This window comes from Penicillium subrubescens (assembly GCF_028828155.1).
Source record: "Penicillium subrubescens strain IBT 31985 chromosome Unknown utg000003l_segment0_segment0, whole genome shotgun sequence".
Taxonomy (NCBI): domain Eukaryota; kingdom Fungi; phylum Ascomycota; class Eurotiomycetes; order Eurotiales; family Aspergillaceae; genus Penicillium; species Penicillium subrubescens.
The window spans coordinates 69,306-94,528 of NW_026643153.1; the positions used below are offsets into that span (position 1 = coordinate 69,306).

Sequence of the window (25,223 nt, forward strand, 5' to 3'; positions counted from 1 at the left end):
CAGCGAATTCATCTCTCCTCTTGTGGAGTCCAATGATCTGGTGCTAGGCATAGAGACTGGAGCAGAAAACACTGAGTCATTCTCAATGGAGGAATCAGAGTCCACCAAACCCACATGTCTATTGCGTACGGCAGCCTCTGAGGAGAAGCCTAGAGTATGGAGATCCTCTAGCCCTGGCGTCTGCCTGCGAGTCTCCAAAACCTGCACCTCAAGCTGATCGGCCTCTTCCCATCGGCCCTGGTTCCGGTATGTCGACGCCAGATTGGCCATGCTTGTCAGCGTATCAGGATGGTCCGCGCCGAGCTTCATCTTGCGAGTCTCCAAGACCTGCACCTCGAGCCGTTCCGCCTCTTCCCATCGGCCCTGGTTCCGGTATGTCGACGCCAGATTGGCTATGCTTGTCAGCGTATCAGGATGGTCCGCGCCGAGCTTCATCTTGCGAGTCTCCAAGACCTGCACCTCGAGCCGCTCCGCCTCTTCCCATCGGCCCTGGTTCCGGTATGTGGACGCCAGATTGGCTATGCTTGTCAGCGTATCAGGATGGTCCGCGCCGAGCTTCATCTTGCGAGTCTCCAAGACCTGCACCTCGAGCCGTTCCGCCTCTTCCCATCGGCCCTGGTTCCGGTATGTCGACGCCAGATTGGCTATGCTTGTCAGCGTATCAGGATGGTCCGCGCCGAGCTTCATCTTGCGAGTCTCCAAGACCTGCACCTCGAGCCGTTCCGCCTCTTCCCATCGGCCCTGGTTCCGGTATGTCGACGCCAGATTGGCTATGCTTGTCAGCGTATCAGGATGGTCCGCGCCGAGCTTCATCTTGCGAGTCTCCAAGACCTGCACCTCGAGCCGCTCCGCCTCTTCCCATCGGCCCTGGTTCCGGTATGTGGACGCCAGATTGGCTATGCTTGTCAGCGTATCAGGATGGTCCGCGCCGAGCTTCATCTTGCGAGTCTCCAAGACCTGCACCTCGAGCCGTTCCGCCTCTTCCCATCGGCCCTGGTTCCGGTATGTCGACGCCAGATTGGCTATGCTTGTCAGCGTATCAGGATGGTCCGCGCCGAGCTTCATCTTGCGAGTCTCCAAGACCTGCACCTCGAGCCGTTCCGCCTCTTCCCATCGGCCCTGGTTCCGGTATGTCGACGCCAGATTGGCTATGCTTGTCAGCGTATCAGGATGGTCCGCGCCGAGCTTCATCTTGCGAGTCTCTAAAACCTGCACCTCAAGTTGCTCGGCCTCCTCCCACTGGCCCTCAAGTCTGTATGCTATTGCCAACATGGCTATGCTATCAAGGGTCTCTTCATGCTTTTGACCAAGTAAAATCACTCTTTGGTCTCTTGATTTTGCTGCCATTTCTCTTGTATCCGCCACGCTGCCGGCTTGCGACGCATACCATGCACCTCTATAAAGTAGTGTGGCCCATTTCAATAGAGAGTCTGGTGATTTCGGCTGTTGGGACACAGCTAAACGAACGTGAGGAAAGAGCGACCGGCATTTCCCCCAATTTTCATATCGACCAATAGGGAACTCCTGGTACAAATTGCTGATAAACCTCTCCCTCCACTGGTCTATTTCTCCATAGGATTTCAACCACGCGCGCGTAGTTAATTGCACTAGCCTGCTCATCCTGAATGAAGTGCTATTCTTGCTGATAGATATAAATGAATAGTTTCTCAGCATTCCGATATTATCTTCAAATTCAGGGTCAGCATCATATTCAGATATCCCGCCATCGCTAGGGTCGTCAGAGAGCTCTGGATCAGAGATATAGCCAGCCTTAGGTCGATGCCGGATAAGGTTCTCTGGTATCCCTTGCCGATCAAAAAAGCTCATAAGAGAAAGCAATCCCGCTGCAGATGGCTTGGTTTGGCGTATATAATCGAATGATAATTGCCACGTCACCAGAATCGAGTTTTTTGCTTCCCAATCTCGGGAGGAGTGATCTGCCTCTTGTATCAATAACGCTGTTGCTTTACGGTCACTGCCCTGGAAATCTTTTAGGTATTTTGATACCGAACAGCGAGGTGCCCGATTTCGTATATAGCTAGCGGCCTGTACAATCGCTAACGGCATGAGCTCCAACGCGTTCACTAACTGTTGAGCCTCTTGGCTTTCCCCTGGTTGATCGAGGTTTTTTTGGAGAAGTTCTAGCGCTTCAGACTGTTCCATAGGTTCAACCTCGATAAGGTCCTTATGGTCGACTATCTTCAACGCCACCTCTTTGGTCCGACTCGTGATAATCACAGATCCATTTCGGCTTTTAGGAATATATTCCCACAGTGGTTTTGTCAAGGCGTCTGTTCGGCTGTTTATCGGATCTTCCTTACTTGCCACTGAAAATGGGTAAAGAAGTTGATCGTCATCGACATTATCAAGGATTAATAGCCATTTTCCTCTATTGTCATCCCGGAGCCAGTTCTCAACCAGTGCGAATATGTTAACTTTAGGATCCTGACGACCTAGAATTTTAACCTGGTTTGCGATATCCCTGAAACCTTGCTCGAACCGGGCTTCGTTGCTCGCATGAACCCAGAAGACCCATGTTGCTGGTGACTCGAACCGAACCCGGTAGCCGTATTCGATGGCAAGTTGAGATTTTCTTGCCGTTGTAAGCAATGAGTAATAAATCACATACTAACCAGTCGTTTTCCACTCACCCGACACCTCCCAGGCCAACCAGCGCGATTCTCGACCCTGGCACTGAGCTTTTCTCATGGATCCGATGAAGTAGGATGTCGCGACTGACAAAGTCCGGATCGCGATGGAACGGAATAGTTGATAGAGGGCTCGGTGGAGTTTCCGGTCGCACTGGGTAGGATACGGCGATTAGTCACAGTCGCGAGCTTGTCCCGCTCCGCTGACTTACCTAGAGGCCAGTGGAGGACCGAGCCGGTGTTATCTCCGATCTGGAGTCCTTCGTTTTTGCCGCGGAATGACATCGATGCCATAGTCGAATAAACGTGCCTCGAGTACGGAGTATAATTCATGAGAAGGCTTGTTGTCTGCTACTCATCTGAAGGGGTACCTTAGGTTCATCATCAGGTGACTTTCGCGGCGCTAAGAGACGGGAATCGATTGGCAGCAACCCACATAGAACATTCAGTCGGTGAGATTAGCACCTTCCAGGAACTTACTCGGCCCGAGCCCGAACACTCAGATCAAGTGCAACACACGATAACGAGCCTCATCCCATCACCTTTTCCCCGTTTTAAATGGCACGAATAAAAAGTACAGGATCCCGAACTAACGCATGATTTTCCAACCTGCAATCACATTCATGAGGTCCGCAGTATCGAGATGGCCCCCCAAGCTCCCAGGACTGTGAGATTGCTAAGTCACGTGCATTTCCTAATACCTAGCATCCCCCGGACTTTTTACCCAAAATCATTTCACCTGCTCACTGAGCAGAGGGGTGAGCAAGGGTCAGCAGATGGAGTCGCGCCCCCCCCCCACCACCCCGGCATCCTTTCTTAGTGGCCGATCACTGCCCCTGCCAACGCTCAACCCTATCTAGAGCTCTCTGCTCAACATGGCGCCAAGACTCCCTCCCTCAAATAAACCTTGTGATATATGATCAACATTCTAGAAGCCCGAAAGCCATACAAGTCTAATACGGAAGCCGTTTTTGCTGTATTTACAACTGTACTGGAATACTGCCAAGAAACAGAGTCAGGGGTAAATCGACCGCAATGGGTATAGCGTGTTTCGAAAGAGGGTTTGAGATAGAATCTCTGTGTGCAAGTGGTGAAACTGATTTCGATCCCTCCTGTAATGCTAGAGATGGCAGTATAGTGACGGCCTCGAGAACCTAGCAACCGACGGAAGCCGAATTTGAATATTGCTGTAGCTGAGACATAGCAGTACTCCAAGAACCGCGGGTAGGTAAGGCGACGCGATCAGGAGACGGCAGTACCTTCAAGAACCGAGGATCTTAGCTTGCTCCGATAATTGATACTATTGCGATACAAAACGTTGTTGTGTGCCGAGCGGGAACTAACCCCGGACCGATGGCGGACCCACCCGCGGGAGGGCCCGAGCCCTCCCCACAAACACCCAAAGAGGAGCACAACTTTTCACCCGGGAGGACTTCGAACCGATCGTGCCTCGAAAGAGAAGAAGCCCTCGCAATAGAAATGAAGCCACCACCGTTGCTTACTCAAACCCTGAGTTTGGGACCTTCGAAGACAATAACGGACGGGTAACGACCAAGGAGATCCGGCAGCTCATCAACAGCCTAAAGGAAGTCATCACCCACCAGACCACGGTTATCGAATCCACCAAAGCCGAGATCCTAGAGGTCAAGCACGACCAGAATGTCCTCCGAGATCAGAATGAAAAGCTTCACGAAGAAATCAGAGCTCTACGAGAACGAATTGAAGTCCTGACTCCAGCAGCCCCAACCAGGTCGTGGGCGGCTGTGGCGGCTAGCGGCAGCAATAGCTCCCCCCAACCGAGCCACCACCCGCCCGAGAAAGAACAGAATTGCATCCGAATAAGCACCCAGAGATCGTTCGTGGATCCAAGAGACAATGACACTACCGACGGAAACACCTTCGGCCGATACCTCCCCACCGACGCCGCCAATACCCATATCCGTACTGCCCTATTGAACGCCCCGTCTACGCAAGACGCCCAGGTGGCCGGCATCGGGACTACCAAGACCGGTTACATAATCCGCTTTAAGGATCCAGAGTCGGCCGAGGTAGCCCGCAACAACACCGAATGGCTAAGCGAGCTAGGTAATGGCACGAAGGTGGTCAAGCCACGATTCGGTGTTGTCGTGCACCGCACCCCGACAGAGGACTTCGACTTAGAAAACGCGAACACGGAGGCTATTGAGAAAATCATAGAAGAAAACGACTTGGTGGAGAGGGGCTTCCGAATCGAAGAGATTGCATGGCTGAAGAGGAAAGACAAGGTATTAGGGAAGTTTGCATCACTCGGTATCTGGTTCGACTCTGCAGAAGGAGCTGAACACATGCTCAACAACGGGCTCGTTGTTGGCCAACGGTACATCGGCAGCGTGGAACGCCGCGAGATCAAGAAGAAGAGATGCTTCCGGTGCCAACGTTTCGGACACCTAGCATGGTCGTACAAGGAAACACCACGGTGTGGACACTGCGCGGGTCAACATGAGCGGCAACGATGCCCCCCCGGGGTGAGAGCCCGATGCCTCGATTGCAGCGGCGAACACCCAACTGGTGATCGAGAGTGTCCTACCCCCGCCACTCCCAACCCCCTCAATGTTAGAGACAAACCTACGCATACTACAGTTGAACATTGGGAAATCGGGACCTAGGATGGAAGCACTCATCAACGACCATCAAAACCAAAACTTGGATGTACTTCTGATCCAAGAACCCTCAGTCACTACCTATCAAACACATGTCAACCACAGCGCCTGGCGGCTATACAGACCGACTGTTGAAACCGACACATATCGGTTCCGGAGTCTAATTTACGTTAACAAAAGAGTATCAACATCCTCTCACAGGCAGATCCATTGCGATCATCCAGACATTGCTGCCGTCAAGATCTGGACAGCGGACTCTCAGCTCCTGTTATTTTCTGTGTATATCCCATCCGTTCCATTGTGCACCCCGAATGACACATCGGCGGAACCAGCACTCAACGCCATCCAAAATACGATCTCAGCCGCTCTGCGGGATGGTCGAAGGACCACAAGTGTCATCCTGGCGGGAGACTTCAATCGCCATCACCCGACGTGGGGCGGCAACCACATCCAACCGCGGCTCATCGAAGAAGCAAGTGACCTGATCACCTTCTTCCAGGCTCATGGTCTACATAGCTGCCTCCCCCGGGGAACGGCGACATACTGGGCCTTGAACGACCCAGGGAGGAACTCCACTATTGACCAGACGGTGACAAACCGACCAGACCTACTCATCAAATGCCACCTTTACCACGAGAATTACGGGTCAGACCACCGAGCGACGTACTCGGAATGGAACCTCCAAGCTCAGTGCAAGCCTACCACTAAACCAAAGAAGGCTTTTGACCGTGCGGGATGGAACAAGATTGGCGAGGAAGTGGTGCGCCAGATCGGTCCGTGGAAGGAGATTAAAACACGACCGGCACTAGACGAGACAGTGCAGAAACTCATTGAAACAACAACGGCAGCCATAGATCGGTACACGCCTAATGCACGCCCAACGCCATACTCCAAACGGTGGTTCACCCCGATCCTTAAAATTCAACAAACCAAGGTTAACCAGCTACGCCGAAAATGGCAAGCGTCCTGTGCCGAGCTAGGACGAGAACACCCCTCCTCAATAACCCTTTTCCGAGAGATGCAAGAAAAACGACGGGCCTGGACTCGGGCAATCGAGACAGCGAAAGCATCACACTGGAGACAATTCCTAGACGAGGCAGGTGAAGGGAAACTGTGGAAGGCGGCCACCTACATGAGACCCCGAGAAGACTGGGGGTGTATCCCACCGCTACAGGTTGGCACTCGCGAACTTGTTGGAAACGAAGAGAAGGCGCAGGCCTTTCTGGATTCCTTCTTCCCTGAAATGAATACGCCTGGCGACAGTCTACCAACCTCAGCGCCATTGGAACTCCCGTGGGAACCGATCACTGAGCTAGAGATCCAACGATCTCTCAAAGCCGCTAAAGGAACCACCGCACCAGGAGATGACAACCTACCAATGCTTGTGTGGAAACGATTATGGAACCACCTAAAGGGCATCATCACCAAGATTTTCACCGCATCCATCAGGCTAGGCTACCACCCGAAACAATGGCGGAAAGCGAAGATCGTGGTGCTAAGGAAACCCGGGAAGCCGAATTACTCGGTCCCCGAAGCCTACCGCCCGATCTCACTCCTTAACACACTAGGCAAGCTGCTCGAGGCAGTAGTAGCCCGTCGACTCTCGTACCTCGCGGAAAAGAACGGCCTACTCCCGGGCACCCAGTTTGGCGGGCGACCGGGAAGAACCACTGAACAGGCTCTGCTGCTCCTGTCCAACGCAATTGACCGAGCATGGTATAAACATAAAGTGGTAACTCTTGTTTCATTCGACCTAAGGGGAGCCTTCAACGGAGTCAACAAGGCTAGCCTAGACGCCTGCCTACGGGCCAGGAGGGTTCCCACGGTCGTGAGAAAATGGATCGCGAGCTTCATGAGCGACCGCTATGCGAGCATAGGATTCGACGATTATCGTACAGAGGTTGCACTCCTAGCGAACGCAGGGCTCGCACAAGGATCACCTCTCTCCCCGATTCTGTTTATATTCTTCAACGCTGACCTAGTCGACCAACCCATCACCTTCCACGGTGGCGCGTCCGCCTTCATTGACGACTACTTCCGCTGGCGTGTGGGTCGCTCGGCTAAGGAGAACTTAACCAAGATACAGTCCGAGGACATCCCGCGCATTGAAGCGTGGGCCCGGCGGACCGGGTCTAGCTTCACAGCTGAGAAAACCGAGCTTATCCACCTCACCAGGCGAAGGAGCGAACAACTCCAGGGCCAGGTGGTTGTGGACGGGAAAGCAATCGAACCATCACCCACAGCCAAGCTACTGGGAGTAATCTTCGACCAGGAACTACGATGGAAAGAACACGTCCAGCAAGCAATCAAGCGCGCAACCAAGGTCAGCATCGCTTTGGCCGGACTGCGGCACCTACGCCCGGAACAGATGCGACAGCTTTACCGGGCTTGCGTCACGCCAGTAGTGGACTATGCGTCGACCGTCTGGCACGACCCATTACGAGACAAGACTCACCTACGACACCTGAATACAGTCCAACGGACGACGCTTATACGGATTCTGTCGGCGTTCAGGACGGTGGCCACCGCAACCCTTGAAGTGGAAGCACATATCCTCCCTACCCACCTTCGTCTCCGCCACCGAGCCCAAAACACGATCGCAAACCTCCACACCCTCCCTCGAGAACATCCCATCTGGAGTGCACTATCACGAGCTCAGAAACGCAGGGACAATATCGGGTCGTACGCTCGCTTTCCACTAGCAGAATCGCTGAAGACCATGGACCCAGGTAGGTTAAACGGCCTAGAGACAATCGATCCACGGCCGCTGCCACCGTGGCGAACCGAGCCCTTCACGGACATTGAGATCGGATCCGACCGAGAAGCGGCAAGGGACCGGGCCGAGACCATACGGTCCACTACCGATATCGTCGTCTACTCGGATGCCTCGGGACGCGATGGCCACCTAGGCGCCGCAGTCGTGGCTCTCGACAACAACCTAGAGATCACCGAGTCGCAACAGGTCCAGGTGGGATCAATGGACCACTGGTCCGTCCACGTAGCAGAGCTCATCGGCATCTTCTACGCGGTCAGCACGGTATTCAAGATCGCACACCAGCAAGTACGATCAGCAGACGGACAGCAGACCGCGACGATCCTGTGTGACAGCCGGTCAGCCCTGCAGGCGGTTCAGAGCGCGAGACACAAGTCCGGCCAACGAATCGTCCACGCGATCCTACAGGCGGCCGCGGAGGTTCTAGCAGTGGGAATCGCGCTGCGCCTCCAGTGGATGCCAGGGCATTGCGACAACCCAGGAAACGATGCCGCAGATCGTCTAGCCAAGAACGCCGCCAGTCCAGGCAAAACACATCCTTTCCGCCCGCTCCTCAGCAGGGAGAGGGCATACATTCGTCGGAACATCTACGCTCAGTGGGAACGAGAGTGGAAATCATCCACCAAGGGTGGACATTTACGAAAGGTCGACAACACCCTGCCAGCAAGATACACCAGGAGGCTATATGGGAACCTGCCCAGGAACCGTGCGTACCTGTTGACGCAACTACGCACGGGCCACAACTGGTTATCCACCTACCGCAAGAACGTTGGATACAGTGACAACGACCAGTGCGTGTGCGGCGCACAAGAAACTGTCACCCATGTGTTGGTGGACTGTCCAAACTTGAGGGATCTCCGGAGAGAGTTAAGGAGAGAAGCTGGAGACGCGTTCAATAGCGTGTCGAGTCTGCTGGGAGGCTCCAAACAAGGTGAGAAAGGTAAACCAGACACCGTCTCAAGGGCGAGGACGGTCCAGGCCGTGTTGGACTTCGCCGAGGCGTCACAACGGTTTTGCAGTCGCGCGCCACGAGGGCAGCCTAATAATGGGAACGGCAATTAGGCCACGATAGGCCTTGACGAGGCTCTAAGTTCGTTTTCAGGAAGTGGAACACATCTACATGTACATACACGGAGATATATAGTGGTTGTATCCTGCATATCGTTTCGAGGGGTCAGGGTAAATGAATTCACACACACACACACAGACTGTATTGACCTTCGCGAGTTTTGGTCCACCTCATCCGACATCCCAGCAACGCCACCCCTCCTGGCCACAGAATATGATGATCTCCGGCTAAATTCATTTCTCGAAGGCCAACCCATTGATTCTAGTGGCTCACTACCACCTTCAATGGAGTGTCCTCTTTTCCTGATCCCGAGAATCTTCAATCGGGGTTCAACTGGCCTGGCCCAGATCTCCTTTCCGCTACAACTCAATTTGAAGACGTAATGGTCTACATGTCAGCCTTCATCCCAGCCAGACTACTACATTGGGTGGAGATATGCCTCACCGAACTAGATCAGATAACGGATCAGACAATTGAGGAGTATCGCTTCCATCTGTCTTCGACCGCATATGGCAGGGAGGATCTCTACTGGGTGCGCAGACAAATTCTGGATATCATCTCCGGGCCTAGGAATAAGCAGCGGGGCCTCTTCCGATTATCTTTACGACCGCGCACGGAGCTGCCCACGCATTTCGCAGACCCAGCATGCCCTTTGCACACAACACTTCCCACGGCAACATGCCTGAATCCAGATGTATTCGTACAGAACTTGACAGATAACAAATGGCCTTTCTGGTAGACCAATGAAAGGCCCATTGTCACTGGGAATTGTATTTTTGGTTATTTTATGCTCGTTGAAGCAAGGTACTTTGTTCAGAAGGATTGTCGCACGCGGGGACTTGCTATGCAGCATTATGGTGGCGTACCCTTCAGCTAACGAAAACTGAATTCACCCGGCGGGGAATGGGTAGTAGTGATAGGTTCTTATCTTTGGTTCCCGTTTCTGAGCCAGATTTGGAGAAGGCTGGACATTATTCGCGAATCCCATTTGCGATCGAGCTACCCACATATATAACAGAACTGAGGGAAGGACCAGATTTCCTAAGGATAAATGAGACCCCTAGAAGGATGCGTGATGAATCCTGGCCTCCATTCTGCGTTCCTGGGGTCAACCGGCCTACTATTTGCCACGATATACTCTAGTCTTCGAAAAAGCATCTAGTTCTGGAGCCATTGCCGATAATGCAGTTCTACAACACCCCCAATTTTTACATTACCTTTCGTATACAGTGTGTAGGTCATTCTGTATGGAGCCAACAAGCTCCTTCCTTATAAAGTGCAAAAGGTAAACACTGAGCGATTTTTGAACGCATGTTGACTCGATATTGTGCGGACACCAGAAAAACAGTGGACGAACGCCTATTGCATCACCTGCAAACCAAGAGCCAACGCTGCCAACGGTGAGTGGCAAATCCAAACCATTGGGAGGGTGAAACGTTCTCTCGGCAACTATATGTACAACTCAAGGAAGTGAGGCACATGCTCCTCATCATAAGACTGTTCATGTATGATAGAGCAATTACCGTTGTTCAACATTTGTAACGGGCTTCGTGGTCCAATGTGATAAACCAGCTTATAAATAGGGTTACCCTTCTACAATCATTTCTCTTCCTAAAACCAACTCATCTCGATTTGCCTACCGCATATTCCAAGTATGACAAGCAATCATGACACCGACACGAGCGAAGATGATGGTCTGATGGCTCAGGCAAACGAGCAGCTTCAACGCGAGCTGCTCCAGAGTCAGAAAGCCACTCTTCTTACATACCGAGCCCCCCGACGTGTGGTGCCTCTCGGCATCTCCCCCGGCTACGTCAAAGACTAGACGCCAGCGTATGCTTTTCGGGAATTATATCAGAATTGGTACGTGCCAGTCTCTTCCGCGAGACAAAAGCTAATAAACACAGGAAGGATGCCATCATCGAAAGATTCAATGTGGACCGCCAGAGCTTCCTGCCATTCTTGGAAGACCATGGCGATCTTTTCTCAATTGTTGTTCCCGAGCCACACCTTGCCGACCAGCGAGGGGAGCGTGAGAATCGACGCGCGTTGGGTTTCATTCGGTACGACAAAAAGACCGGCTGCATCACGATCGCAAATGCATACGTGCAAACTACCTATCGACGCTCTGACCATGGGATTCTCAACCAAAGATGCGCACGCCGCCCACGAGCATCTGGTTGGCCGTCACGGCGACGGTCTCAAGCTGGCTGCCCTGATTCTCTCGAGAGATCGCTACACCGTAAGTATCGCCGCGAGTGGTTGCAATTGGAGGTTTGACATGCACGCAGACACCGCTTCGGTATCTTGTACGGTCGCACCCTCTCAAAAAACCAACTCGATCGAGTGGACCGACCCCGCCCTGGACATGGCAAGCCTACGTTACCATGTGGGGAGAGATGTGGCAGTGGTGATCGGCGCGACGCGGGCCAAGTCCAGCCGACCGGTGGCGCCAGACGCGTTTTTGAATTGGCTCCGCTTGGCGACGATCGACATTCGCGGGCTAACCTACCCTTCCAGTCTCATCACAACTGCACATGGCGACTTGATCCTTGATCCCCAGCTGCGAGGTCAGCTCTGTCACAATGGGATCACCTTGACCGATTTCCGTGCGGGCGGCGCATTCCTCTTCGCATACAATTTTGCCTCTTTGGCCACCTGCCGCGATCGTCACAGACCAAATTCTGGCGCGCTGCGGCTCGTCAAGTGCGACAGATATGGGAGGAAGCTCTAGGCAAGCAGAAAGATACCGTCCTGCCTCTCCTTGTCGATCTGTTGTGGAAGCATGCGCATTCCGCAGAGGCCGAAATGATAGGCCCTCGTTTAGAGCCATCGGCGCGGCGTCAGATCTGGCAATACCTGCTGCGCGAGTCAGCGGATAAAGAATTCTTTTACAGCGAGAGGAGCAATGACCAGGTATGTGCTTGTGGTTCACACCGTGTCACATTTTGATAGCTGATGCAGACAGACCACGAACACCATCCGTGATAGCCTTGGCAAGCGCCCGGCCCGCCTACCGGACACGCTGTGGCAGATGCTGCGTGCCCACTGCCCCATCCGAACCGTCGAAGAGGAGCAGCAAAAGCAGTTCAGGGAGGCAAAACCCTGCAGCGTTCCGGACACCACATTCGCAAGAGCCGTGGATCGATCGCTGCGAGCCTGTTTTGCTCTGCTAAGGTTCACCGACCATATTCAGGTAGTCTACGTCCGTGGTTCAGCCGGCAAAGTCGACGTATACTTTGCCAAGGGACAGGGTACGCTCAAGATACATTGCCGATGGTTGGACTTTGCTTGTATGCACCACCGGTCACTTTGCCGGCCCTGGTCTCCAACCAACCTTGCCGATACCAACGCCCCGTTTTTTTTGTTGCCATATAGTAGAAGAGCTCTTGGTTCGATCAATTGCATCCATCTTCAAGGCGCATCCGACGGCTCGACCCGCAGAAATGAAATTCATACGGCAGATTGGGCGACGACTGCGATACCTACCGCACAGCATCCAGTTGAAGCTATACCCCGGGGGCATTCTGGTCAGCTGGGAAGATAATGAGACGGAATCCTTTCGCACGCTCGGCTCCAGCGGCCCGGACTACCATGTTGTGCTTCATGATAGCGATTGTGCAAACGCTGAGATGGCGCTCCTCCACGATAAAACAGGTAAGTCATCAATCATTTCAAGAATCCCCGCTGACCTTTGGGTATAGCGCTTCCCAACGAGCTGGTTCCCTGTGGCTGCCGCCAGCAGTTTACACCGAATGTGCCTCTTTACGGGTCTGTCTCACACTTCGACATATTATGCCATGATTGCGTTGAACGAAGATCGAGCTTTCTATGGAGTGCCGTCTGATCGAGTATCGCCTGGATCGTATGAGAAGGTGGAAACCACTCTCGATAGACTATGTAGAAAGCGCCTTCGTTCTGCGCTGCTCAATAGATAAGGATCTGACAGGAAGGTACGGCATGAAATCTTTTAGCAGAAGATTTGCGGTACGATCATTAATGTGAGCCCTAGTACATTCTATGCTAACATTACATGTATAGGGTCCGGTATTATTGCTGGTCATTTCATCTCATGTCCCAGTCTACCTCCGATACTATATATTCGACTCCCACATCGGAATGCCCTTGGGTAGAGAGCGCTCGCATATAGTGCGGTGATACTGATTACACAAGTCGATGATCAAGACCTTGATTCTGAGGCTATCCGTGGTATCCGTACGTTCTATCACTCGAGCTGTCTCTGCGTCTTCTCGTGTTGGGTTAGGTTCCGCCGTTCTTCTCGTTAAGCGAAGCAGGACGTCCGGAGCTTCGTTAGTTCGGCTACATCGAGTGAGCTCTCATAGGTGAACTTGTCCGACATTATGCTTTAGCCATCCTCCACGCGCCTTAGATGACCCAACTCCCAGTACCGTCTACGTCGCAGGACCACTCTTGCCCGCTTGGTTTCCAATGTTTCTTGACAAAAGAAGCAGGGACAGCTGTTCTCTCATCGTTGGGAGACTGCAGTTCTTTTGCATCCTTATCCCAATATTATATCCTGACAGGTAATAGTCGAGCTGGCAAGCTACACGATAGAGCACTATTGATTAGCATCGATGCCGTAACGTATCGGGTGAGTCTATCCGAAAGCCCGAGAGGCAGCGGGTATGAACTAGCAGTGTTGATCTGTCTTCCTCTAGGGTGACTGCCGGCCTATAGGGACAGCTGCACATCGATTACTGGCTCTGGTTCGCGTGAACTTTGGAGTGCCGCGCCAACGACCTCGAGGTATGCCTATCTTGTTCCCGACTTCAAAAGCAGCCTAACACCACTCCTGATCGAGCTGGGAAGTCTGTCACGGTCGGTGCTATCTGGATTTTCTCGCAACATCACATAAAGTCAGTCGTAGCATCAGAAAATCGACAGTCCCTAGCGATGTTGCCAATGACTTCTTGATTTTGATGTCTTAGAACTTGATGTAGCGTGCACTGTGTACACGCCTCGAGTGATCCACAGCAAATTCACGGCGAACCTCGAGGCGTATACGATCAGCATCTATACAAAAACCTAGCCTGTTCGTTCGTTCGTTCGTTCGGATGTTGGTAATGCATACCTCAAGCTGCGACGATCCTATAATCACGACTCCTAATTGTAGGGTCTCTCATAACTTCACACTTAATGTACGGTTGCTATATCATAGCGTAGGGCCAGGTTGTGATATTCCTAGAATGAGAATAGGGCTCTATTTTCAGGTCACTCAACTGCGTCTCTGCATAATCCATCTTGTACGTAGATGCCCTCTCAGAATCGCTGGTGCTCCTGTAGTATTAAAATATTCAACCCAAGTTGAAATGTTTAAACGGATGTTCAAATAGTGTTGAAGAAAATCAACCCACCTAGTCACACCTCGCCTGTACCCGTGGTTCACCTTTTTTGCTAAGATGCACCCACCCGTTATCGAATTTTCTATTTCCTGCGGTGAGTATTTTCAGCCGTCCGGCGTGAAAGACTCCATAGCACGAAAACATAGTTCTATAGATCGTTAAATGTTCCGCGAAGCCCCTGCACAACCTAGCCTCTGATCGTAACGTTCTCTTTTTGCAAATACTTATTACAAACAATCACTGCTACCATCTCATTCAGTCAGTTTTCTTCAGAATAGCAAATTGCGTTACCAAAAACCCTCCCCTTCGACCAGGCTATTATACTGCTAAGCTAGCCAAAGCGCTGGAAGATAAAGCCAAAGCAAAAAACCGCTCTCGCTATAACAATGCGGCTAGGTGCGAATCCATGTTAACTGGGTCAACAACAATAGAGCCTGAAAGCTATAGTCGCGGCAAATTTACACATCAATCCGATCGAGAAACGGAGTTGGTCGATTCATCACCAGACAGACTGAACGAATCTACAACATACGCGAACAGACGGTCAGTACACGAGACGAGTCTCCGTATATTTCTGTTCCTCAAAACTGATCAATCTTGTCTAGACCGTTGGAGCAAGTGAAGCAAGATCCCTTTACAACTTCATCCGAAAGAGTAAAGCGGATAGAAGGAGGCAGAGAGTGGGAAAGGAAGGCTGCTAGGCGACTGCTCAAGCGTGAGCTGGCGGCAGAAATCAAAATTCTGAAGAGTGAGATAGAGGATCTTAAACAAGTGGTCATCTCTCTACAGCCGCTTCTGTCTGAGCGAAGTAGGGGAAAGGGAGTGGCTTTCCAAGACGAACTCAGCTAGATAAATTCCAGTCCTCTTGAACATTTCCGACGCAGTGAGAAACTTCCTTTTCCTTCTGAAACGTAACAGTAAGCATCTTCGCAACGCATATCCTCCAGCAAGCCCATTCTTTCACTCATTGCCTAAAGACTAAGGGTGAAAAATTGATTGACAGTGAAATGTTAGCGTTTCTATAGCAGTTCCCCATGAATGGCATGCGCAACTCATACTGTTAGAGTTATTGCTTCCTCGGAAGTTCTGGCAATAGATGTCTTGCCATGATCCATCAAAAGAATCTTTCCCCGATATACGACAATACCTTGAACATAACTTTGGATGAGAACAGCCGAGCCCAGCACCGTTGTACTCGCTGTAAGTCGAACACCCTCGCGTCTTCACCGCGAAATCATCGCAAGTAAGTTAATGATACCTCAACAGAAGTTATTTAGTCTAGCAAGGCCCTTGGAAGCAAATTTTTTCATCCACCTAACTTAATTGACAAACTGGGGATGCCATACTATTAGGAAAGGCACGTGACCCTATCTGTTCAGTCCTGGAGCAGAACTACTGTGCGGATCGATATTTGCAGATCGCCTGGCGTACCATAGATCAGATACCCGGGGAATTTTTGTGAACAACAAGTAGGTCTCACCTTTGAATGGCGATGGTCAATTACTGCGGTGCGTCCATCGTGAACGTTGAGGACATTCTTGTCGTAAATAAATTGTACTCGACTTTCTGCCCTGCATCTGGTTATGTGAGAGACAGAAGACGAAGTGTAGACTTCTAACGTTGGCGCAGAGGGAAAGCGTCGAGCCCCATTCGCCCACAAGTCCCCCGTTGTCCAGGCCGGCCTATGTAACACCTGAGTCTCCATCTCGCTCGGCATTTTCAAACAAAATCCTCATTATTCAACGGGCATCACTGTAAACAATGTCAATACGAAAGGAAATTTTACAAGATACGGATCCAAGGGGGCGGCCCGTCTGAATCTCTTCAATCCACGGTTCGGGGTGGAGCGCTTCGTGAGACTGGCCACAAACTCTAAAAGCATGCTTCAACGGCTGTTGAGTCAACGGCAGTGACAGCAAAAATGCTGTGACTAAAGCACAATACATCATTTTTTCCAAGAGATTTGCATACCTGGCAGCTACGGTCAGCCGGAGACGAAAAGGCATAAAAGGAGGCTGCATGACCGGTCTGGAAAATCAGGACTTGGATCCTCATCCTCCACGATGGCATGGTCTTGTTGTCTGCTTGCGGGCCTTGGCTTGAGGACTTGGCTTTTGCTGGTGCGAGCCCAGTGAAGTAAAAATGGCGCTTTTTGCAAGATAAGCTCTGCGTTACCAACTGTGCTTCGCAGGATGAGCTCTGCGATACCAACTGTTCTCCGCAGGATAAGCTCTGCGGTATCAACTGTTCTCCGCAGGATGAGCTCTGCGTTACCAACTGTTCTCCGCAGGAGAGTGCTGCGTTAACAAGTTCTCCCTCGCAGCAATGAGCCCTGCGTTGCTGAAATGTGCTCCGCAGGGACATCTGCGAAACCAAGAGCCTCCGCAGGGACAACTGCAAAATCAAGAGTCTCCGCAGGAGACCGCTGCCACACCAAGTTCTCCCTCACAGCCTTGAGCCCTGTGATTGTATAATCTTGGGCTTCCATGCAGCCCTGAGCCCTGTGTTATCAATTTTGTGCTCGTTTAGGCGACCCGTGGCGCCGCGGTCCTCGTCCTGATCCTCTGCCGACATGCAGGCACCTCTTCGCGGTGTCAGAGACTAGTATTCGAGTTACTCGAAGAAGCCAAGACCTGCTCCAAAGAATCCATATTAATGAAGAATCTGCTCAAGAGCGTTGGTGTTATTGAATATAATGGTTATACGCTGGAGCTTTATCTTCTTGCACAATCGTCTTCGGTCGCTCAATAGCGCATTCCTTAGTAAAAGGAAGAAGCTTTGGTATAAGAATCATCTTTTGATAGCGATACCAGTCGATTCCGCCCTTAGCTCCTCGTGAAAGCTTGCCGTTTTGCTTATTAAATTTCCATATAGGCGTTTTACCAGCTAGCTGCCGACGAAGATTAATACGTCGTATACCAGTCTCAAGCTCCCACTGCTCGCGAAGGATAGGTTCAATCTCTTGGTTAAGAGCTTCAATCTCTTCCTCTGCTTTGCGTTTTCAATCGTAGTTTCAGGGCACCAACAGTGAGAAGGACCCTTCTTATCATAAGAAAAGCAGCCCCAAAACATAAATTCAGACGAACCCTTCCATCATTCACGGATACAAGAGCGTAGAAAAGCTCCATCCTTAGAACGCCACACACGATAACCACCATGGCGGTGTAGAAGAATCACTGAGGTCTCATCAGAGAATATTACATTCTTCCAATCTTCAAGGGTCCAGTGCTCGTGGGCTAGACACCAGGCTAAACGCTCAGCGCGCATCTTCTTCGTCAGTCCAGGCTTCCTCGTCGGCTTCGTTTTCCGTAAACCTTCGTTTTCCGTAAACCAGCCTTCCTTAGGATAGTCCAGACAGTAGAGGATAATATCTCTTTCCCTTCCTGGCTAAGCTCACCAGCAATATCAGCGCACGTTTTCTCGCGACCGTAACGATCAAGGCGCACCTTTGACAGGATAGTATTAACTGTCTCAGGATCTTGCTTAGTAGGTCGACCAGTGCGAGGGCTATCTTGCACGTATTCATCGGTGATCTTTGTATGAATCGGATCGAAACCACGCTCGATCGCACGCGCGTATATGTGATTAACAGTGGCAATAGATAGACCTACTATCTTCGCGATCTCACTAGACGTTTTCGTCGTATACGCCCTTAATGCGACGACTGTCACACGATCAGCTTGCGTTGACTGTTTTGCCATAGTGATGATAGTAGTAGACTGTGGTAGGTAGGTAGTAGTAGTAGTAGGTAATGAAGATAAAATCAGCTTATGGGAAGAAGGATTGTGTGTATTCGCTTGGTATATCGTTAGTGGTAATATAATGGTGGTACGTGCGCTGCGCAATACTTTTTGGATGGATCTCCGTACACACTCACACACTCTTTTCTATCCCCACCGCCGAGACCTTAGCGCAGACCATTTATTGAGCGGGCCGCTTCAAAATGAGGGGGAGCAGTAAAATCGACTTGGTAAGTTACAGTACCATGGTACGTAATATTACAACATACGTCCGAAAACCTCATGGAATTCCATACTGTAAAACCCCGAAGATTGGTACTGCGAGCCTTGTTTCAGACTTCCCCCGTGAGTATGCTCTCCGTTTTAGCCGCACGATAGGTGCAGCTTTGCTGATCACACAATTGCGGCCACTACTCAGCAATCCCAAAGCTGCGCTCGCCTTTTCTAAACCATCCTTTCAATAAAAACTAGAAAATACAAAATATAAATTATTTGGTATACTTTGCGCATAATCAGTCGTGAAATTGCTTTTCGCCTTGGCAGTAGGGAAACTACGTTCTGAGCCCACAGGTATTGTAAGAATAAACTGGAGGAAGGTCTATAATGTATACTGTAATGCCAGCCAGACAGTACCACGTTTAGGTGGATGGAAGCTACTCTTACAGTGCCTCCAAGAAAGTTTGAACACACCCTACCACCGCCTACCACCACCGCTTTCCTCTTCCGCCCCTTAATGCTCTAGCAACCAGCACCAATTGGAACTAGGTAAAATTAGGCCGAATATCAACATCAACATCAACATAAACATCAATATCAACATCAACAAAACAACGCGTGCAGTAGGGGGTAACGATAACTAACGTAAGTGTCTATCCCCGAAGTCTTTCTATATACCACTAACCGTTAATATGGGTAGTGGCACAGAGCTTTCTCCCTCTATGCGCTCACGAATCTGTTCATTACGCCTCTCTGGGCGTTGGTCTTACGGTCAAATCCACCAAGAGTTTCTATATATACCTCGTTCAACAATTATAACAACTTGCCGGCGTCAAGGTACACGAGGCTTCGAGAACACTACAAAAAAGCGTTCTGGACGCCCACGAACGCTTAGCGAAGACGAACGGCAGACGTTATACGACTATATTCAGGAGAAACCCTCAGTTTCACACGATGAGCTACTATCATTAGTAGACTACCGAATCTGCCGCGAAACGCTTCGAAAGATTCTTAAAGACTTCGGTCTTCGGAAATGGCGTAAAATCCATCGACTAATGCTTACTGAACACTACGCGCGTGAGCGGCTTATATGGGCAGAACGCTACCGACATTATACTGCTGAGGATTTTGCACGAGTATATTGGTCTGATGAGACCTCAATTGAGCGTGGTTCGGGTGAACGAGACGAGTGGAGCTTTTGCCGACCGAAAGATCAAGCTCGTAAAGGCGAGGTTAAGCCAATTCCGCTAGGAAAGCAGCTTCGACAGATGTTTTGGGCTTCATTCTCAGGGGATACGCGCCGAACAGGCCTTATACCTCTTTTTGGGCACTCAGAATCTCCTCGAGGTGGAATTAATGCTATTCGGATACTCGAAACCTATCAACGATATCTTCCAATCTTAATTTCTAATCCACACGAAGCAACTTTTATGCACGACGGTGCTAGCACGCATACTGCGAATATTGTACGAGACTGGCTACGCGAGCAACGCTTTGAAGTGATGGAATGGCCTCCATATTCGCCTGATCTTAATGCGATTGAACACCTCTGGTCGCTACTTAAAGATAAGGTATTGAAGCTGTTCCCAGAGCTATACACAATGCCTAATAACGAGGAGACACGGTGGTATCTAATTGGGTGTGCCCAGCAGGCGTGGTCAGCGATAGATCCGCAGATATTGCGCAACCTCTGTGACAGTATGCCCAGACGTGTTCAAGCTATTTTAGAAGCAGGAGGGTGGTACACTACTTACTAAGGGGCTACGTATATTAGAGTATGTTCGGGTATTCTGCTGGCAGAATATTATGTCATTAATTAATTATTAAAATGGGGGTGTTCAAACTTTCTTGGAGGCACTGTAGTTCTTTAGTACGCAGTGTATAATACCAAGGCCACGTGCACTGTACTGGCAACCCGGATGTGTAGCCTCAGCTCAACCCCGCCTTCAGGTGACAAACTCAAGACATCGTCCCCACAACCTCCGCTTAAACATATTGTTCTTTCACTCATGTTACCAACAAATTAACAGGTCAGAAATCATAACGCCCAATCCGATCGGGGTAGTGTCTGTCCGCTATGGATGCCAGGACCCGATCCCACGACGATTATACAATCGGGTGGACATGTGCCTTGCCCGTGGAGACGGCGGCTGCAAAGCTGATGTTAGACAAAATACACCCGCCTTTGCCTCGCCTGCCGATGGACCAAAATACATACATCTTTGGAAGCATCGGGGAACACAATATCGTTATTGCTAGCTTACCGACTGGCGCATGTGGCACTACATCAGCTGCAACGGTTGGGATGCAGTTGCTGTCTAGTTTTCACGCCATCCGATTCGGTTTTATGGTTGGTATCGGCGGCGGAGTACCAAGCAGCAATGCAGACATTCGACTTGGGGATATTGTTGTGAGCCAGCCAACAGACACTTCTGGAGGCGTGATCCAGTATGATTTGGGTAAAGCGCTAAGCGGCGGCCAATTCAAGCGCACCGGAATGCTCAATCGACCTCCTAAGGTTCTGCTGACCGCTCTCGCGACTCTCCAAGCACATCACCTCACGGAAGATAGCCGGATCGTCGAATTTGTTTCCAACCTACAAGCCAAAATGGCGCCCCACAAAGCTACCAAATTCGCACGACCGACGCAAGAGGACTGTCTATTCCAAGCAGAGTATGATCATATCGCATCCGATACGTGTGTGGATTGCGATCGATCTAAACTACTTCCACGAACCCCACGAGAGCACCAAGACCCAGTCATTCACTACGGACCCGTCGGATCTGCAAATCAGGTTGTGAAGGATGGCAGGCGGCGAGATCAGCTGGCTCGGGACTTGGGTATATATTGCGTGGAGATGGAAGCGGCGGGACTTATGAATGACTTTCCGTGTCTGGTCATCCGGGGCATCTGCGACTACGCCGACACCCACAAGAATAAGGAATGGCAAGGGTATGCGGCTGCGGTGGCGGCGGCCTACGCGAAAGAGCTTCTCTCGGTGGTTGCAATCGATCAGATCAACTGCACACCAACTGCAAGAGACACACTCGCAGACTCTGGTGAGAACATGTCAATAGTATTCCTCGGGTAATTTGAATCGATTGCTAAATATTTTTTTACATAGTATACCAGTTTGATGTCCCTTTAGACCTAACGGCTGTGCCAGTAATTGAAAACTTCGTGGGACGGCAAGGCGAGCTAGAACAACTCTGGCAGTATTTACAGCCCGGGCATTCCCAATCCCGAAAGGTTGCAGTTATTCATGGGCTTGGGGGGATGGGAAAAACACAATTAGCGATTCGTTTCGCACGAGACCACAAAGGTGATTTCACTGCCATCTTCTGGCTGAGTGGTAAAGACCGAGACACGCTAATACAATCTTTGAGCTCTATCTTGCCCCGGTTGCCAGGACAGTCACATGCTGATGTGGCAATGAATGACGAGGAGGTGGAGCAACAAGCTAGAGATGTGTTAAAGTGGCTAGCAATAGAGGGAAACTCACGCTGGCTGATCATTTTCGACAACATCGACCAATACTCCCCTTTCAGTGGCCCTATTAGCGATGCATATGATATTGCTGAATTCTTCCCTGGAGCCGATCATGGCTCTATTCTTATAACCTCTCGGCTGCAAGGGTTGACAGAGCTGGGAAAGTCATTTCCCATCCATACACTTGACTTGAAGCATGCGGTTCAACTGCTCTTGCAAAGCAGCCGTCTATTATTGAAGAATACAGCTAAGGAGCTTCAGAGCGATCCAGGTATTCAGGGACCCAATATTGAAGTCTTATGTATGATACTAATATATATAGATACCATTGCGCTAGCGTGCCGTCTAGATGGACTTCCATTGGCAATCGTCATCGCCGGGGCGTTTATGCGTGAGACTGGAACAAGCATTCCTGAGTACTTAGAGTTTTACAAAGCATCTTGGACCGACCTACAGCTACAATCTAATCCTGAACGCCAGTACCAGCAAGGCAATATGCTGCAAACATGGATGATCTCATATCGAGAAATTCAGAGGCGAGACGCGAATGCAGCGGTACTCCTGCTGTTTCTTGCTTGTTTCAATAATCGAGATATCTGGTTTGAACTAATTAGAACTAGCCGTTATAGCTCGAATCTCCCAAATTGGCTGGAAAAGACTACATCAAGCGGAATCGAGTTCAAAATCGGTGTCAAGGCTCTTATCGGGTTCTCTCTACTCGAGGCTAAGGAACAAGAAGGGGGCTACGCTATGCACCCGGTGGTGCAAGACTGGTGCATTCACCTTGCTAGCACAGACAAAACTGTGAATCCAATTCAGCTCAATGAACTGGCAGTGGTATCTGTTGGGTACATTGTCCCTAGCGCAAGTACCAGAAATTATTCCGAGCTTCAGCAAAGACTTCTTCCACACGCGAACTATGTACGTCATAAGGGTTGTTCAGACACTAATATCGCGGTATCGGGAGCATTTCATGGACTAGGAGACCTCTACTCTAATCAAGGGAAGCTGCAAGAAGCAGAGGAGATGTACCAGCAAGCACTGGCAGGCAAGGAGAAGGCCCTCGGTTCAGATCATACGTCCACTCTCAATACAGTCAACAACCTTGGGAGTCTCTACTCTGACCAGGGGAAGTTGGAGGAGGCAGAGGAGATGTACCAGCGAGCACTGGCAGGCTACGAGAAGGTCCTCGGCCCAGATAATTCGTCCACTCTCGATATAGTTGACAACATTGGGAGTCTCTACTCTGGCCAGGGGAAGTTGAAGGAGGCGGAGGAGATGTACCAGCGAGCACTGGTAGGCAAGGAGAAGGCCCTCGGTTCAGATCATACATCCACTCTCAATACAGTCAACAACCTTGGTCTTCTCTACTCTGACCAGGGGAAGTCGAAGGAGGCAGAGGAGCTGTACCAGCGAGCATTGGTAGGCTATGAGAAGGCCCTTGGTCCAGATCATTCGTCCACTCTCGATATAGTCAACAACATTGGGAATCTCTACTCTGGCCAGGGCAAGTTGAAGGAGGCAGCAGAGATGTACCGGCGAGCACTGGCAGGCTATGAGAAGGCCTTCGGTCCAGATCATACGTCCACTCTCAATACAGTCAACAACCTTGGGAGTCTCTACTCTGGCCAGGGCAAGTTGAAAAAGGCAGAGGAGATGTACCAGCGAGCACTGGTTGGCAAGGAGAAGGCCCTCGGTCCAGATCATTCGTCCACTCTCGACACAGTCAACAACCTTGGGAATCTCTATAAATATCAGGGGAAGCTGAAGGAGGCAGAAGAGATGTACCAGCGAGCACTGGCAGGCTACAAGAAGGCCCTCGGCCCATATCATATGTTCACTCTCAATACGGTCAACAACCTTGGTCTGCTCTACTCTGACCAAGGGAAGTTGAAGGAGGCAGAGGAGCTGTACCGGCGAGCACTGGTAGGCTACGAGAAGGCCCTCGGCCCAGATCATACGTCCACTCTCAATACAGTCAACAACCTTGGGAGTCTCTACTCTGACCAGGGGAAGTTGAAGGAGGCGGAGGAAATGTACCAGCGAGCACTGGCAGGCTATGAGAAGGCCCTAGGCCCACATGACAGTAGAACAAGGTGGGTCGTGGAGAGATTGAACGGGTTGAGCATTGTAGATTCAAGATAGGGAATTGCGCCTGTCTACAAAAATTATCTTTATTCTCTACTGACTGTGTTGAAAGTCTCTTAAAATAACTACTATAACATCCTAATTTTTCCAATCTTTCCAGAAAATGACGGGCTATGGGAGTTTGGCGAGGATCTTGCATTTCCGAGTAACGGTCGCAGTTGTGCAATAAGTAAAGCGTATTCATGTTGTATAATCGTGCGGGCTGAGGAAAACTGGTGACTCAGGAAACAAGGCGGCAATGGCTCTCGCGTAACTAGATTGACACAAGTCCACGATAAGGTACGGATAGTGTAATATTACGTCCCTAGGGACTGTAATATACAACGTATGTACATCCCTCAATTTAGTTAACGCAGGCAGCTGAATAAATGATCTACGCTAAGGCCTTGGCGGTGGGGCCAGGAAAGAGTTTCTCGGTGTATATTGGTCAAGGCGAAAGACTGTACGCGTCGCGGATGGAGCGCGTTGTCTCCACAAATTTCCCGCCATTTCTCTAACTCTCTTTTGTGGTCACCGCGCTCTTTGAGCCAGTTCTAATTTACATATCGGACGAGCCTGCGTTTCCCTCCCTGACTGGCCACCCATCGGACGTTAGCCGTCCACGAAAACAAGGATCGTAGGCTGAGCTAGTCCGATCTAGAGTAGCCATGTAGCGATTGCGACCTCCCGGTCTACCATGCGTTGCATAATGGGCTTTGAGGTTGTCGCTACGGGTGAAGCGGCACTGGCACTCCGGAACCCAGCAGACGTATGACCTCTCAGACAGGTGGCTGGACAGATGACGCTGTAGGCCTTTGAGATATCGAAAGCGACTACTGCACCTTGCAACGGTGCATTTGAATTGCCGCCGGGGGAATGGCCGTGGTATGCCGCCGCGGGTGTGGCTGGAGTGTTCGCGGTCGCCGCAGACGAGGCGTGTGAACTCCTCAAAGTCTGGCCAGGACGTCTTCCTCCAACCGCCATTAGGTGTTCTGGCAGCCGTGTTTTCAGTTATCATCGACTTGGCAACACTGTATGGTTCGACAGTGGGATTCCTCGCGATGAACTCGACCTCAGACTCGAGGTCAGACCCATATTGAAACCAGTCCATCCTATGAACTTGATCTTGCTGGACAGGCGCATAAGAAGAAGATTCCAT

General features: G+C 50.7%; 3 protein-coding genes across 3 annotated transcripts; 2 read left to right on the forward strand and 1 right to left on the reverse strand.

Annotated features, from left to right (window-relative positions):
- Positions 1–288: 288 nt before the first annotated feature.
- N7473_004245 (uncharacterized protein) lies at positions 289–1,206 on the forward strand (the record flags this gene model as incomplete). The annotated part of the gene is made up of 1 exon (XM_057150185.1): positions 289–1,206. The coding sequence occupies one exon, from the start codon at positions 289–291 to the stop codon at positions 1,204–1,206; it is 918 nt and encodes a 305-aa protein (XP_057010295.1).
- A 1,028-nt stretch (positions 1,207–2,234) lies between these two features.
- On the reverse strand, positions 2,235–2,942 carry N7473_004246 (uncharacterized protein; the record flags this gene model as incomplete). The annotated part of the gene is made up of 4 exons (XM_057150186.1): positions 2,235–2,251; positions 2,322–2,593; positions 2,652–2,802; positions 2,861–2,942. 4 exons carry the CDS (start codon positions 2,940–2,942, stop codon positions 2,235–2,237), a joined length of 522 nt encoding a protein of 173 aa, XP_057010296.1.
- A 17,583-nt stretch (positions 2,943–20,525) lies between these two features.
- On the forward strand, positions 20,526–24,082 carry N7473_004247 (uncharacterized protein; the record flags this gene model as incomplete). The annotated part of the gene is made up of 3 exons (XM_057150187.1): positions 20,526–21,507; positions 21,573–22,208; positions 22,260–24,082. 3 exons carry the CDS (start codon positions 20,526–20,528, stop codon positions 24,080–24,082), a joined length of 3,441 nt encoding a protein of 1,146 aa, XP_057010297.1.
- Between the last annotated feature and the right edge of the window lie 1,141 nt (positions 24,083–25,223).